The sequence below is a fragment of the Salvelinus alpinus genome, chromosome 10 (assembly GCF_045679555.1).
Source record: "Salvelinus alpinus chromosome 10, SLU_Salpinus.1, whole genome shotgun sequence".
Lineage (NCBI taxonomy): Eukaryota > Metazoa > Chordata > Actinopteri > Salmoniformes > Salmonidae > Salvelinus > Salvelinus alpinus.
Window position 1 is genome coordinate 43,540,754 of NC_092095.1, and position 17,982 is coordinate 43,558,735.

General features: G+C 41.9%; 1 protein-coding gene across 6 annotated transcripts in view; it reads left to right on the forward strand.

Annotated features, from left to right (window-relative positions):
- LOC139532067 (neuropilin-1a-like) overlaps positions 1 to 17,982 on the forward strand; it is a 111,702-nt gene that overhangs the window by 25,315 nt on the left and 68,405 nt on the right. For all 6 annotated transcript variants that reach the window (XR_011666487.1, XM_071329194.1, XM_071329195.1 and 3 more), the window contains one exon: positions 14,218 to 14,399. Coding sequence is in view for 5 of the 6 variants with exons in the window: in XM_071329194.1 (XP_071185295.1) it covers positions 14,218 to 14,399 (182 nt within the window). In the remaining variant the exon portion in view is untranslated. The remainder of the gene's footprint in view (positions 1 to 14,217; positions 14,400 to 17,982) is intronic.

Genomic DNA, 17,982 nt, shown 5'->3' on the forward strand with positions numbered 1-17,982 from the left:
TGCCAAGTCTAGGTCTAAGAGGCTTCTAAACAGTTTCTACGCCCAAGCCATAAGACTCCTGAACATCTAATCAATGGCTACCCATACTGACTATTTGCATTGCCCCCTATTTTACGCTGCTGCTACTCTTATTATCTATCCATAGTCACTTTAATAACTCTACCTACATGTACATATTACCTCAATTACCTTGACTAACCAGTGCCCCTGCACATTGATTCTGTACCGGTACCCTCTGTATGTAGCCTCGCTACTGTTATTTTCCTGCTGCTCTTTAATTAGTTGTTATTTTAATTTTTTACTTATCCATTTTTTTACTTAACACCTATTTTTCTTAAAACGGCATTGTTTGTTAAAGGCCTGTAAGTAAGCATTTCACTGTAAGGTCTACACCTGTTGTATTCGGCGTGTGACAAATGTGACAAATAAAATTAGATTTGATATGATCCATATCTGTACACACACACACATCCGTATAGTCCTGCACCTTTCCTCCCTCCTTCGAAGTTGCTGCATTTCCGCATCAATTTCTTAAACACCTGGCAAGTCTCAGGTTTCGTCAGTGAGGGAGGAGGAGAGAGATGGGCTGCAGAGACCGAGGTAGAGGCACTGAGGTGAAACATATATAAGTTAGGAGAACAGAACAGTGCTGCAAAAGATAGATGCCCTCTCTGTGCTGTAAGCTGTGGAACAGACAGGGCCAATGCAGCCTGCCCAATATTACCTCACAGAAGATCTGTTACAGTAGGGGATACTGAGAAAAACTGTAGAGCAATACACCACAAAAACATATGACTTACAGCAGATACGATCTCTTTCTGATATTATCTTCTGTTTTAACACATGATAAGCTGCATATAATACTTCTTGGAAGCTACATTATGCCAATTTAAGCTGTGTTATGCCACACGATGTTCTCTCTTGGACAATAACCTGCTGTGTCTAAATGATCGTTATATAATGGCCCATAGGGCTCTGGTCAAAAGTAGTGCACTATGTCGGGAATATGGTGCCATTTGGGATGCATACAGTGACATAAGAAAGGCAAGAAACCCAATCTGTCTTAAACTGGATAATGGGAGCCTTCATGGTCATTGTGTTGTAAAGCACAGGAAAAACACTGTAAACCGATGGATTCCTGCGCAAATGTACCATGATAAACTCCTTATGTTGACGCACAGTACGGGCACACAGTACCTTGTTTTTTACATGTCTCAAGCACACTGATAAAGTAGACTTGTGAAACAGGGTCTTATTTGTCCAAGCCAACCAGTACATGGGCTGTTGCCACAGCTGGTCCTAAAAGCTGAAAGGAAGGGTCAGCTCTTAAAAAACAAACAGAGAGAAAAGAAGCCAAACAGTCTCATGCAAACACAGAGTACTCATTACGACTGAAATATCGCAGTCAGACCACACCATTATCACAGCCAGGTGAACTTATTGTAGCCATACCACACCAAGGTCCTAAAGTAAAGACCTATTGGTCAGACTGGTCTCTACAGCTGTAGGATCTTAATTTGAGTCTGTTTGCTACAACGGGAAATAATCCTACAGCAACAGGAAATGTGAATTATTATAATTAATGGAAATTCCGAAGTGGAAATTAAAAACTTCAGATGCTATTTTAAACTTCAAATACACTGCATTGCAGGAAAGTTCTCAGATAATATGAAAACACTAACAATATTTACCTGGCTTAAAGAGAAGAAATATAATATCTATTGTTTACAGGAAACTCATTCAACAATTTTAGATGAAGTTGTGTGGAAAAGGGACTGGGGGGCTAAAATATACATCTCCCATGGGCAAAGACACTCAAAAGGGGTGATGATATTAATTAACAGTAATTTTGATCCAAATGTGCAAATTGTCCAACTGTGTCCGCAAGGTAGATGTATGATTTTAAATATGTTATTGGACCATAAACAGATATGGCTCATTAACCTTTACAGACCAAATAATGATGATCCACTTTCTTCAAAAATATGTATAATAAATGATCAACCCTACAAGCAATACAAGACTCTAATATTATAGTGGAAGATTATAATACTGTTTTAAATACCTCAATGAACCGTAAAGGAAATCACACTGCAAACTATCACCCTCATGCTCTTAAGGAAATCACGAATGTCATGGATATTTGGAACTAGTGGATATATGGAGGCTTAAATTCCCTGACCTAGTGAGATATACATGGTGGAGGCTCAATCAAGCTAGTCGACTTGACTACTTCCTTATGTCATTCTTGTTAGCACTAAAAGTTTAAAAAGTGTTGATAGGGGACAGAATGCAGTCAGACCATCAGATAATTGGCATATACATTACTCTTTACTGAATTTCCATGTGGGCGAGGTTATTGGAAATTTAATCAAAGCCTTTTGGATGATAACTTGTTTTTAATGAGGAGAGAGGAATTTATAACAACATTTTTGCTACATAACATAGATACAGCAGATTCCCTTATTATATGGGACACTTTTAACCTTTTCACACATATCAACAAACAGATGTGATCATTCTAATCAAAGCAAATCAAATCAAATGTTATTAGTCACATGAGCCAAATAAAATAGGTGTAGACCTTAGAGTGAAATGCTTACTTACAAGCCCCTAACCGACAGTGCAGTTTCAAAAAATACAGATAAGAATAAGCGATAAATGTAACAAGTAATTAAAGAGCAGCAGAAAAAATAACAATATATACAGGGGGGTCCAGGGTACAGAGTCAATGTGCGGGGGCACCGGTTAGTTGAGGTAGAATGCACATGTAGGTAGAGTTAATTAAAGTGACTATGCATAGATGACAACAGAGAGTGGCAGTGGTGAGGGGAGGGGGGGGGGGGCAATGCGAATAGTCTGGGTAGCCATTTGACTAGATGTTCAGGAGTCTTATGGCTTGGGGTGATAAGCTGTTTAGAAGCCTCTTGGACCTAGACTTGGCACTCCGGTACCGCTTGCCGTGTGGTAGAAGGGAGAACAGTCTATGACTAGGGTGGCTGGAGTCTTTGACAATTTTTAGGGCCTTCCTCTGACACCGCCTGGTATAGAGTTCCTGGATGGCAGGAAGCTTGGCCCCAGTGATGTCCTGGGCTGTACGCACTACACTCTGTAGTGCCTTGCGGTCAGAGGCCGAGCAGTTGCCATACCAGGCAGTGATGCAACCAATCAGGATGCACTCGATGGTGCAGATGTACAACTTTTTGAGGATCTGAGGACCCATGCCAAATCTTTTCAGTCTCCTGAGGGGTAAAAGGTTTTGTCGTGCCCGCTTCACGACTGTCATGGTGTGCTTAGACCATGTTAGTTTGTTGGTGATGTGGACAACAAGGAACTTGAAACTCTCAACCTGCTCCACTGCAGCCCCGTCGATGAGAATGGGAGCATGCTCAGTCCTCTTTTTCCTGTAGTCCACAATCATCTCCTTTATCAATAGTGGTCCCTGGAGCATACGCTCAAACCGGTTTGATTGGAACGCTTATTTAGAACGTCCAGTTTTAATTGACGCAACAGTCAGCATTTGAGCTAGCCACACTGAATTTTTCACAGAAACATTTTGCACATACACAGTCGTTACAAAGTTATGTCCTGAATGTGACAAGTTTATTTATAGATGCAATGTTCAGACATGCATAGAAGTAGCAACAGCATAAATAATCAAACCGGAAAATGTAAGCAACATTAGTCCTTGTGCTAACTGAGGAAATATTGACATAACACAAATCGGTCATATTTAGATAACTCTAGGCTGACAGAAATCACAATATGAATTTGCTAATATCAATTGCTATATATAATTCATTACTTCACAAGTGAGCTCAACATTTATCAAAATAATTGATTAAAACACTTTCTAGTAATCCGATGATGGGTAGTTTGTGCACGCCACCATGTTTGTTTTTTGCGTCAACCAAAGATAATAAGAGGAGACAAGATGAGTTTGGTCTGTTTGCAGTATGCATGTTGAAGGGGGTGAGTTGTCTATGATCATTCACTTCCCTTCATTCACTTCCGGAAGTTTACCCGAAAGATCAGTGACTCATTCCATCACCTCATTATAACATCTTTGGTCTTTACGTGACACCCAGAATGCATTGTATAATGTCAACAAACATGGCGCCACACATAGCTGGCAAATAGCTTAGCATTAGTTCATTATAATCAGTAAAACCTTCAAAAAACTATTTTACACACATCATAGGTGTACATTTTTTTCAAAGGTGGATCAGCTTTAATATTGCAACTAGATTATCGCTTCCAACAATGTAAATGTCTGCATCATTTCACATCATACACATATTTGTAATTGTGCTATTTCACAAACATTCTGAACCTATTAACATTTTACAGACCCCGTATGTTTACATTTGTTATCTTGTTGTTATTAGTCCCACCCTTCAGCTCCATTCAACCCCTCCCATCTATCTCTTAACACCATCCATATTGAATTTCTATTTGGCATATATTTTTCAACTGTGCTGTGATGCTTCACAAAAGTTATGAACCTTTCTATTCTCAGTTTCAACAGATTGTAAATTTAAGATGACACGGGGATTCTTTAGCTAAATAGCCCAGTACTGTATTGCTGACCGTCACGTTATACAGTGCCATAGTTTCCATTCCATCCTAACAGAAATTCAGAGGGTTTTTCATTTTACATGGAATAGAAACACCATAAATTTAATCTAATTAATTAAGCAAGTACCAGTCAAAAGTTTGGACACACCTACTCATTCCAGGATTTTCTAAATTTTTTACTATTTACTACATTGTAGAATAATAGTGAAGACATCACAACTATGAAATAACACATATGGAATCAGTTAAGAACAAATTCCTATTTACAAGGACAGCCTACTCCTTCCGCCCCATCGGGGAATCGAGCCCCGGTCTCCCACGTGCCTGCATGTTGTAGTACAGACATGGCCTCCTCTCCCTTAGGTAAGGAATTAGGCACTTTCCCACGTTTACTACAGTATGTATTGTAGGCTATGTTTACTTGTCAGACTGCACAGTAGCCTAACAAACAAAAGCAAAATCTGCAGAGCTGGGAAGATTGTATCCCCCATATATATATATATATATCATTCTATTGGTTGCAAGAATTTTGTATAATCATTTAAATAGAAAAATTCTAAGTTTTGAATCCGGTGTCGTTTTGTGTGTCAATTCATAAACCATGTGCCATGGAATCAGTACATCGAAAATCTCTTCCCAACTATTTTGCAATTTATATGGAACAGCTGTACATTTTTTGGTCCTTAAATGAAACTTGAATATATTTTTATTTATAACCAATTTTGGTCTTTAATGCAGGGCCAACAGACAAGTTACTTACTTTTTCCCCTTGTAATGCAGGCCCAACAGACAAGTTCCTTACTTTTTCCCCTTTCCAATTGCCTCTTCCATTTTTGCAGTAAAGCTGCAATTAGTTGGTTGTAATTCTGGGTAGAGCAGACATTTCAATGTTGTGTAAATCAATGATACAAACACCCCAAAATCCATGTCAATTCCAGGTTGTAAGGCAACAAAATAGGAAAAATGCCAAGGGGGTGAATACTTTCGCAAGCCACTGTAATTGCATTAAGAAGTTCCTCCTTTGTAATTTGTCCTTCACATTAGTCTTTCTGTACAGATGTTACTTTTACATTATTAATAGGGAAAAAATCTATCTATTTAGCTTTTGTTAGTGGAGTTGGAGGAGACTGAAACGAAAACATATGCTTTACTTCCTCTTTCTAAATAATGATAGTGAATAATGGGTGACTCCATCATTTGTAACAAGTGTCAGTAAATCCTTTTTGGTAGCATTTCAATATTGAAGATTGAAAAAGAATTTGGTGCGTTTTTCCCAATATTCCATCCAGTTCGCATTATTTTTATAATATATTACACTGTATCTTTATTGAATAAGTTACTCCATTTCTTTTTGTACTCTGAGACTCTATGGTACAGTTTCTATTGCTATCTGTCTGTACTGTTAGTCCTTCCATTTCCTTTGTAAAATTGGTGTCACGCCCTGACCGTAGAGAGCTTTTTATGTCTCTCTTTTGGGTTTGGTCAGGGTGTGATTTGGGTGTGCATTCTATGTTCTTTTTTCTATGTTTTGTATTTCTTTGTTTTGGGTGGGCATTCTCTTGGGTGGTTCTCAATCAGACCCAGCTGTCTATCGTTGTCTCTGATTGGGATCCATACTTAGGTAGCATTTTCCCACCTGTGTTTGTGGGTAGTTGTTTTCTGTTTTGTGTTTCTGCACCTGACAGGACTGTTTCGGTTTCGTTCATTCTCTTTGTTATTTTTGTTATAGTGTTCAGTTTAAATAAAAAGCATGGCCTCTAAAGGTAAATTTAAAAATGTCCCATACAATAAGGGGATCTACTGTACCTATGTTATGTCAGAAAAAGTCAGTTAAAAATTATTCTGTTATCATCCAGTAGGCTTTGATTCAATTTCCAATATCCTCACCCACGTGGAAATTCTGTAAGAGTAACATTTATGCTAATTATGTGGATGGTCCGACCGCATTCTGTCCCCTATCAACACTTTTTTTTATTTGACATAAAAATTACATTAAAAAGTCATCAAGACAACTAGCTTGATTAAGCCTCCGCCATGTACAGTTGAAGTCCGGAAGTTTAGATACACCTACGTTGGAGTCATTAAAACTCATTTTTCTACCACTCCACAAATGTATTGTGAACAAACTATAGGTCTGGTAAGTCGGTTAGGACATCTACTTTGTGCATTACACAAGTAAGTTTTCCAAATTTGTTTACAGAGAGATTATTTCACTGATAATTCACTGCATCACAATTCCAGTGCGTCTTAAGTTTACATACACTAAGTTGACTGTGCCTTTAAACAACTTGGGAAATTCCAGAAAATGATGGCATAGCTTTAGAAGCTTCGGATAGGCTAATTGACAGAAATTGAGTCAATTGGAGGTGTACCTGTGGATGTATTTCAAGGCCTACCTTCAAACTCAGTGCCTCTTTGCTTGACATCATGAGAAAATCAAAAGAAATCAGCCAAGACCTCAGAAACTAAATGTAGACCTCCACAAGTCTGGTTCATCCTTGGGAGCAATTTCCAAACACCTGAAGGTACCATGTTCATCTATACAAACAGTAGCATGCAAGTATAAACACCATGGGACCACGCAGCCGTCATACCGCTCGGGAAGGAGATGCGTTCTGTCTCCTAGAGATGAATGTACTTAGGTGCGAAAAGTGTAAATCATTCCCAGAACTACAGAAAATGACCTTGTGAAGATGCTGGAGGAAACAGGTAAAATAGTATCTATATCCACAGTAAAACGAGTCCTATATCGACATAACCTGAAAGGCCGCTCAGCAAGGAAGAAGCCACTGCTCCAAAACCGCCATAAAAAACCCAGACTATGGTTTGCAAATGCACATGGTACAAAGATCATACTTTTTGGAGAAATATCCTCTGGTCTGATGAAACAAAAATAGAACTGTTTGGCCATAATGACCATTTGTTATGTTTGGAGGATAAAGGGGGACGCTTGCAAGCCGAAGAACACCATCCCAACCGTGAAGCATGGGGGTGGCAGCATCATGTTGTGGGGGTGCTTTTCTGCAGGAGGGACTGGTGCACTTCACAAAATAGATGGCATCATGAGGGAGGACAATTATGTGGATATATTGAAGCAACATCTCAAGACATCAGTCAGGAAGTTAAAGCTTGGTCGCAAATGCGTCTTCCAAGTGGACAATGACCCCAAGCATACTTCCAAAGTTGTGGCAAATGGCTTAAGGACAACAAAGTCAAGGTATTGGAGTGGCCATTACAAAGCCCTGACCTCAATCCTATAGAAAATGTGTGTGCAGAACTGAAAAAGCGTGTGCGAGCAAGGAGGCCTACAAACATGACTCAGTTACACCGGCTCTGTCAGGAGGAATGGGCCAAAATTCACCCAACTTATTGTGGGAAGCTTGTGGAAGGCTACCTGAAACGTTTGACCCAAGTTAAACAATTTAAAGGCAATGCTACTAAATACTAATTGAGTGTATGTAAACTTCTGACCCACTGGGAGTGTGGTTGAAAGAAATTAAAGCTGACATAAATCATTCTCTCTACTATTATTCTGACATTTCACATTCTGAAAATAAAGTTGTGATCCTAACTGACCTAAAACAGTGCATTTTTTACTAGGATTTAATGTCAGGAGTTCTGAAAAACTGAGTTTAAATGTATTTGGCTAAGGTGTATGTAAACTTCCGACTTCAACTGTATATCTCACTAGGTCAGGGTATTTAAGCCTTCATATATCCACAAAATCCAATGTATCCATGACATTCATTATTTCCTTAAGAGCATGAGGAGGATAGTTTGTAGTGTGATTTCCTTTATGGGCCATTGAGGTATTTAAAACTGTATTATAGTCTCCCACTGTAATAATAGTCCTGTGTTGCTTGTCGGGTTGATAAATTATTATATATATTTTCAAAGAAGCATGGATAATCATTATTTGGACCGTATAAGTTAATTAGCCATATCTGTTTATGGTCCAATAACATATTTAAAATCCTCTACCTTGAGGATCTGTTTGGACAATTTGCACATTTGTGTCAAAATTACTGTTGATTAATATCGTCGCCCCATTTGAATTTCTTTGCCCATGGGAGAAATATACTTCGCCCCCCCAATCCTTTTCCACAAAACTCTTTTAGCCAGGTAAATACTGGTAAACACAAGTTTCAATTATATTTATCATAATATATGTTTGTAAACGTACCATTAAAAAGTAACATGAGTGTCCATATAGCTGTACCATGATATTTGCACTGCTAAGTAAACCGCCAATTGGTTCCCACTATTCCACCCCCTAAAACCCCTCCTCATCCCGAGTTGGGTTGTCATCCCATTGACCGGCAGACCACCCCCGACCCCATGGCCCCCGAGAGACCGGGACCCATCCTTCGAAAAGAGCACACAGTGCCACCCACAGAACAGAAGCAGATCAACCGCCAAAATCATTTCCATCGCCCTCACCTCAATTTGTGTTATATATAGCTATTAAAATGTAAATTATAAAATAAAAAATTCTACTTGTCTAATTTCCATATTTAGAAATTAATATTTGTAATAAGGTTGGTAGTTTATGCAAAGGATTGTTACCTCCTACCACTATTGCCATTACAAAAGATACGTTTTGGCAAGCAATTATTATTTTAGCAAACAATTGTTGTTATTAATCCTATATTGTCCCTAACATCTTTACTCCCTCACAACAGTTGTGAGATACACACACACACACACACACACACACACACACACACACACACACACACACACACACACACACACACACACACACACACACACACACACACACACACACACACACACACACACACACACACACACACACACACACACACACACACACAACCCTTTTCCCCCACAAACAACTATACATTCAAATGCTTAACTGTTGCGCCATCCCAGAGCCCGACTCAAGAAAGGCCTTGATTTACGAATGCATATACAGCTGCAGCTGTATGAGAAGGCATGCGAAACTGAGCAGACATGGGGAGATTTGGTTAACCATTGTCACGTCCTAGGTGATGGAGATCAGATATAACCCTTTCCCCCTGTAAACACCCACAAGCGGTCCTCCGTTGGACCATATTCCCAAGCATCTCTGTGCAGTCAGACCTTTAATGATTTTGTGCCACCAGATCCACAATATTATTGCCCCTCTCTGAATGTCCGAGTGTGACCCCCCTCCCCATGGGTTACTGCAGCTAGTGTTGCCAGCACTGCCACTGCCTGGGTAAGGGCACCCTGCTGAAATCCCCACCGGCTAGGTACAAGGTCGTCAAGGTTCTTATTAGCAGGTTTGAGAATTTCCTTGTATATAATGTTCTCCCATCAGGGGGCTTTGGCTTTGTAGGACCAACCCTGCCAGGCAGGCTCAGAATCTTGAGGGCGTTGTTCTGCTTTAGTAGGTCTCTGAACATATTCATCTTTCTGATTTGGCTGCGTACAGGCTACTTACAGTAGGCCTATAAAACAGATAAGGACTTCTCCTTTGTGTATGGGTCTCTCAGGTGGGTGTCTAGTGGTATGTGGTTTGGGGACCATTCCATCATGCTTGGACAGTAAATAAATCAATATTAATAATTTATTTTAAAATGTCTATCTAATATCTGCACAACATTGATGTCCATTACAATCTATACAATAATTGGAATGCATTATTTGTCACCAGTACCTGAAAACATGTGAATAAAACTGTAAATACATTATGCTCCATACATACAGTACATACAGTGGGGAGAACAAGTATTTGATACACTGCCGATTTTGCAGGTTTTCCTACTTACAAAGCATGTAGAGGTCTGTCATTTTTATCATAGGTACACTTCAACTGTGAGAGACGGAATCTAAAACAAAAATCCAGAAAATCACATTGTATGATTTTTAAGTAATTAATTTGCATTTTATTGCATGACATAAGTATTTGATCACCTACCAACCAGTAAGAATTCCGGCTCTCACAGACCTGTTAGTTTTTCTTTAAGAAGCCCTCCTGTTCTCCACTCATTACCTGTATTAACTGCACCTGTTTGAACTCGTTACCTGTATAAAAGACACCTGTCCACACACTCAATTAAACAGACTCCAACCTCTCCACAATGGCCAAGACCAGAGAGCTGTGTAAGGACATCAGGGATAAATTGTAGACCTGTACAAGGCTGGGATGGGCTACAGGACAATAGCCAAGCAGCTTGGTGAGAAGGCAACAACTGTTGGCACAATTATTAGAAAATGGAAGAAGTTCAAGATGACGGTCAATCACCCTCGGTCTGGGGCTCCATGCAAGATCTCACCTCGTGGGGCATCAATGATCATGAGGAATGTGAGGGATCAGCCCAGAACTACACGGCAGGACCTGGTCAATGACCTGAAGAGAGCTGGGACCACAGTCTCAAAGAAAACCATTAGTAACACACTACGCCGTCATGGATTAAAATCCTGCAGCGCACGCAAGGTCCCCCTGCTCAAGCCAGCGCATGTCCAGGCCCGTCTGAAGTTTGCCAATGACCATCTGGATGATCCAGAGGAGGAATGGGAGAAGGTCATGTGGTCTGATGAGACAAAAATAGAGCTTTTTGCTCTAAACTCCACTCGCCGTGTTTGGAGGAATAGAAGGATGAGTACAACCCCAAGAACACCATCCCAACCGTGAAGCATGGAGGTGGAAACATCATTCTTTGGGGATGCTTTTCTGCAAAGGGGACAGGACGACTGCACCGTATTGAGGGGAGGATGGATGGGGCCATGTATCGCGAGATCTTGACCAACAACCTCCTTCCCTCAGTAAGAGCATTGAAGATGGGTCGTGGCTGGGTCTTCCAGCATGACAACGACCCGAAACACACAGCCAGGGCAACTAAGGAGTGGCTCCGTAAGAAGCATCTCAAGGTCCTGGAGTGGCCTAGCCAGTCTCCAGACCTGAACCCAATAGAAAATCTTTGGAGGGAGCCGAAAGTCCGTATTGCCCAGCGACAGCCCCGAAACCTGAAGGATCTGGAGAAGGTCTGTATGGAGGAGTGGGCCAAAATCCCTGCTGCAGTGTGTGCAAACCTGGTCAAGAACTACAGGAAACGTATGATCTCTGTAATTGCAAACTAAGGTTTCTGTACCAAATATTCAGTTCTGCTTTTCTGATGTATCAAATACTTATGTCATGCAATAAAATGCAAATTAATTACTTAAAAATCATACAATGTGATTTTCTGGATTTTTGTTTTAGATTCCTTCTCTCACAGTTGAAGTGTACCTATGATAAAAATTACAGACCTCTACATGCTTTGTAAGTAGGAAAACCTGCAAAATTGTCAGTGTATCAAATACTTGTTCTCCCCACTGTACATACATACATACATGCATACATACTGTATGCTACAGTAGAAACGACAACACGATATACAGAAAATAATTGGCACTTACTTTGATGGGAACTCACACATGTCCAAAGTTATTATTTGTAAGGAAAACAACAAGGAAGACAATGCTTGCGCCAGCCAGAAAATGTGCCACTTCATGCAAAACTGCGCAAATGTCTGCACATTGGTGAAGTGTGTGGGCTCTCCTCAAAGAGAGACGTTTGTCCGGGCTCAGTAAAGCCTCAAACATAAATTGTCCGCAACGCTGAAATGGGCTACTTTATGCAAATTAATGAGGATGTGGAACACACCTCAATTCAAACTGTCGTTAGAATCTTTTTTGGAAATTGACAAGTTGAAACATAGCCTATAGATAATTAACAGGCAGCGTGTGTTAACTGTCCTGTTGCGTAACAATCACGTTTTGGAACAGTGAGTTCATTCTAAAATCACGTGTATAAAACAACTCATGCTAGGGCGATTGTTAGAGATATTCAGAACTCACGTATGAAAGGGTTAAATTTGCTTTTAGAGGCCATGCAATTCAGTACTCAGCTCTAAAACAAAAGCAATTTAGGTCAAAAGAGTCCATATTAACAAAGGAAATAGAAGGTCTAACAGAACAGATAGATAGCAATTAAAACTGTACCGTAGGGGCTCAGAATAAGTTAGAGGAGAAACAAAAAGAAATGTAGGAACTTATTCAAGAAAGATCAAGTGTAATATATTATCAAAATAAAGCAAACTGGATGGAAAATGGGGAAAATTGCACCAAATTATTTTTTTATCTTCAATATAGAAATGCTACCAAAAATAATTTACTGAAACTTGTTACAAATGACGGAGTCACCCATGATTCACCAAACTATATTTTGAAAGAGGGAGCAAATTACTTTAAGCATATGTTTTTGTTTCAGTCTCCTCCATCTCCTCTAACCAGAGCTAATAGTATGGATTTTTTCCCTATTAATAATGCTGCTTAAACCCCTAATAATGAACAGGAACAAATACAATACGGTTTCACCAGTTTCGCTGCTTGAACCCCTAACAAAGCATGCATGATTAATTTCTCCTGCACTGCAGACACACACACGTACATGCAAAGGCATACACCGCATACTTACATACAGATACACAGGCACACGTAAACACGAACACATACGCAAACACACACACAGGAACACATTGCTTTTCAGCCCAGATCTCCATGAGCTGTGTTCGTTCAGGCCACCCTGGTTGGCCAACGGATCAGATTCAGATTGCCCTCTTCGCTCCATCTTATGTTACACACACGATGTGTGAGTTCATTGGCTCCCGTTGTTACCCGTGCACATTCTGAAGGCGATTTCCTCCCTTGGTCTTAAAGCTTCGCGCTGACTCAATTAGCCAACTCCTCATGCCAATAGCCCTGGATCTGAAATTCCATTTGAGTAGGATGTGGAGCGGGTGTGTGTGTGTGTGAGTGTGTGCGTGTGCATGAGCTGCAATCCCATAGCTGCCGCCTGATTGCGTTAACACGTGCGTCTGGTGGTCCCTGTACCTGCCTCCAAGGAGTATAATACGATCACTGACATTAAATATACTCAAATACATACAGACACACACACAACGACAGACACCACAGAAACACATATAAACCCCACACACACTTCTCTCTTTAGGCATCAGCTCTTTTACAGGGAGAAGACAGCTATTCAGCTGCACTGACAGTTTCGACATAGCTCCAACACACACTCACAGCTCCACTAGACCAGTTTTTTGTAAACCTAGACTCCGTACAGCTGGGAGTGATTGTTATAGAATCTCCGCAGTGTCCGCATTGTCTAGCTAACAACATGGAGCCGTGCCCCGTGGAGGAAATATGAGTATGCTAACCAACCTGCCCACCCGGTCTTGGATTTATCCTGTAAGACCTCATTACCACTAGAGCATGTTCTTTTCTGCATTATGGAGGATCACCTATCAAAACAGGAACTTGGTTGTTGTTTCCAACTTATTGTGTGTGTGTGTGTGTGTGTGTGTGTGTGTGTGTGTGTGTGTGTGTGTGTGTGTGTGTGTGTGTGTGTGTGTGTGTGTGTGTGTGTGTGTGTGTGTGTGTGTGTGTGTGTGTGTGTGTGTGTGTGTGTGTGTGTGTGTGTGTGTGTGTGTGTGTGTGTGTGTGTGTGTGTGTGTGTGTGTGTGTGTGTGTGTGTGTGTGTGTGTGTGTGTGTGTGCGCGTGCGTGCGTGCGTGCGTGCATAAAATACCTAATACAACAACAGATCCCTGACAGGTACTCGCTCCCCCTCTCCGTCCAGGTATGACTATGTGGAGGTACGTGACGGCGTGGACGAGAGTGGGCAGCTGGTGGGGAAGTACTGTGGGAAGATCGCCCCGTCACCTGTGGTGTCTTCTGGGTACCAGCTCTACATCAAGTTTGTGTCCGACTACGAGACCCATGGAGCAGGCTTCTCCATCCGCTATGAGGTCTTCAAAACAGGTGAGAGGAGAAAGAGTGAATGGCAGACACACACACAATCACAAAATATTATCACATACACACACACACGTACACACACAGCTCGTGAAGTAGCAACCATGTATTTATGGTACTTCTAAGACTTACTGTAGTTTGTAGCGGTATTTATTAGAGAGTGGTAAAGATAAAGAGTTTGTTCGGGCGCCAGGCAGGTATTAACCATGCCGAGAGGAAAAGAGTAGAATAGAGAGAGTACCACTACCAGACCCACTCACATCAGCAGAAGAGACTGCCTAGAGTGTAGCCTGTTTACCAGATAGCCAGTGGAGAGAAAAGAGAATACACACCCTATAAAACCCACATCACAGCACAGGGGTAACCCCACCAAGAATACCTCATACAATAATAATAAGAATATTAACGGCAGAGCAATTGAACTTCATTGAAACTATTTACAAGAAAGAACCCAGTCATCAAAAGAGGATTTGCAATAATCTGTATTATATTCCAGTGGGGGAGTGCAGAGGGTATGAATGTGGGGGGTGTTCATAGACAAAACCAAGGCCTTAAAAATGTCCACAATCTTCGGCCACATGTCATTAGTACACCCCACCTCAATACAGTTAAAAAAAGCAACCACCTCCCTTTTAACTAACATGACCACCCAAATACTTCTGGCAGGGCAATAATAGTCCAGCTCTAATGAACATCAATGGGAAGTGCAGTTGAAAAATAGAAAGTCTGCTGCAGTGTAAAGCACTGGAACGATAGAGGGAAGAAAAGGAGAGAGAGAGAGATCTTAGCTGTGCTCTTCAGGCTTGCCGGTGTACTGTCTGACCGTCTGACGGTTTGTTGGTTTGTACGTAAAAGCTTCGCAACAATGTTGCTACTAATCCATGCGATCCATAACCGGTGCGGTCCCAAACGATAACAACCACGACCTAGAGCGGTCACACCGATGATTGAGTTAAACACTTTATAAACTACACACGCTGAAAATAAACAAGGACTTCTGCAGCATAGCACACACAATCAAACCGTCGCGCCAACCAAGAGCTCCTTCCCAGAGAGCTGGAAGAGCTGTCTTTATTTCCTCCTTCCTGACTGCTGATGCGTGCAGGATTTCGCCACAAGTTATAGACATACGATGATATCTGTTCATCCAGACATAATAATGTCCCCTTTCTCTGTTTATGTGATGCTACATCATCATGGTTAAGTGGAGAAAGTGAGTCACCAACGGTTTAAGGAACATGAATGAAGGAAGTGCTTTCTCCTCTTCCTGCTCCTGATAAGCTCAATTCATACTCATATATTCCGTCGCATGGTGCTGCCTATGCAGACGATCAGATGAACCGATAATGTTGTCCAACCCTGAGAAGTATCCTCAACAATAAAATCTCACAAAAAAGATCACAGATGTGTCCCTGCTGAACTCACCAAGCAACCTTATTTTCACAAATACACTCAGGGGATATTCTTATTTCTTATCTGAAGACAATACAATAAGAGGGAAAGCTTCCTGTTGTTGGCTTGACTTCCTGACTGTGTTTTGTGTTTATGGCCGCCATGGGACGGGGGTAGATTTCCATTGAGTGATTGGGAGAGGGGAAGGGAGTAGGACACAGACAGGTGCAACAGACAGCAGACTCCAATCTGATTAATTAACCCTCAGCTAGTCTATGGGACGGCCCAGAATGACCCACAGAGAAGACGGATGCCCTCTTTTTAATCTCAGGTGTGTGTGTGTGTGTGTGTGTGTGTGTGTGTGTGTGTGTGTGTGTGTGTGTGTGTGTGTGTGTGTGTGTGTGTGTGTGTGTGTGTGTGTGTGTGTGTGTGTGTGTGTGTGTGTGTGTGTGTGTGTGTGTGTGTGTGCCCTTTGATCTGATGTATTTGCGTGACACACATCTCCCCACACTTCAGTGAAGTACAGCATTCCCTCTTGATGATGCGCTTAAATTGTGCACCCCGCATTCATCTCCTGATGAGGTATTTCCCAGTCTCATCCATTTAAAGGGCTGATTATAAATTAGTTGTGTTAGGGCCCCTGGGCTATGAGGGATGGGGGATGGGGGAAAGAAGTGCTGAATGCAGGGTGTTGAGATATGAAGAAATATGGATCCCCAGATGTGTTGTTAGTAAGAGGGGATTCACCAAGGGGGAGCCAGCTGGAGACACAGCCCAGTATGGTGCACCCTCTGTGGGATGTTTTGCTCCAGGACCATCCCCTGTGGAGCTGGCACCATGGGTGTGTCGTGGGGCCGGGCCGGTTCTTCTGAAGCAGGCAGCAGAAGCTTGTTTAGCTTTGAAATCAGTGCTGTGTTTTGACTACAGCAGAGCCGGCCGCCGCCAAGGCGGTGGCTCTGAGATCTATTAAGGCTGTGTCCCAAATGGCACCCTATTCCCTGTTTAGTGCAGTACTTTTGAACAGGACCCATAGTGCTCTGGTTAAAAGTAGAGCACTATATAGGGCATAGGGTACCATTTGGAACACATCCTAAGCCTCCCTCCTTTGGTTTAGAGAGCAGCTAGCTTGTTGATTAGGTAAGCTTGTCAACACCAGGGTGGGTATTAGGCGGACAGAATCAGCAGATTTGTGTTGGCTAATACATGTAAACTTAATGATGGTACACAGATGTTGAGATAGAGCTGGAGAAGTAATGCAAGGAATGAGTCTGGATGGAAGAATGCTGTGTGTACAGTACTACAGACTTGGGTCTGGGTTCAAGGTCAGATGGGGAACAGGGTACACGCGCTATCTCTCTCTGTAATGAAACTGGAGAGCAGCCCTGGTTCTCACCAGCGGTGCCATCAGTAGCGCAAAGGAATGTCTAATTGGGAGAAAACAGGTTGTTTGTGGTCGTCCATCGCCTTTCACAACACACACACACACACACACACACACACACACAGACACACACACACACACAGAGACACACATTGCTTTTTCAATCCAGGGATCTTAATTAGACCGCGCTATTTATTTTATGGGCAGCAAAATTGCCGGTCTTGCTCCACTGACCGAACAGTGAGAGGGAGGGAGGGAGGGAGGGAGGGAGGGAGGGAGAGAGGGAGAGAGGGAGAGAGGGAGAGAGGGAGGGAGGGAGGGAGGGAGGGAGGGAGGGAGGGAGGGAGGGAGGGAGGGAGGGAGAGAGGGAGAGAGGGAGAGAGGGAGAGAGGGAGAGAGAGAGGGAGGGAGGGAATGATGAAATCAGAGACGGGGGGGTGAGGAGAGGAATAAAAGAGAGCTGAGAAAGGGGATAAGGCCAGCTTATTTTTATGGATGCACTGAACTCAGCGGTCAGCTACAGGAAGAGAACACACTGTACCTGTGGTACTGCTGGTGTTGTCTAGTGCTGGAGTCCACTAAGGTCACTAATACAAATTGACCACTATCACCCCTTTAGCCCAAATGGTCCCTAATGTCCGCCTCTCCGGATTTCAGAATACAAACAGGCCATCCTCTCTGACCAGAAATCTCTATATTTATCCTCTAATCTTGTCTCACTTAAAGTCTTTCTCAACTGGGTCTCTTTCTCTCTGAAAAAAGTAATACGCTTCTGGTTAACAGCTCTGCAATTTGTTACTCTTAGAGCCACATCAA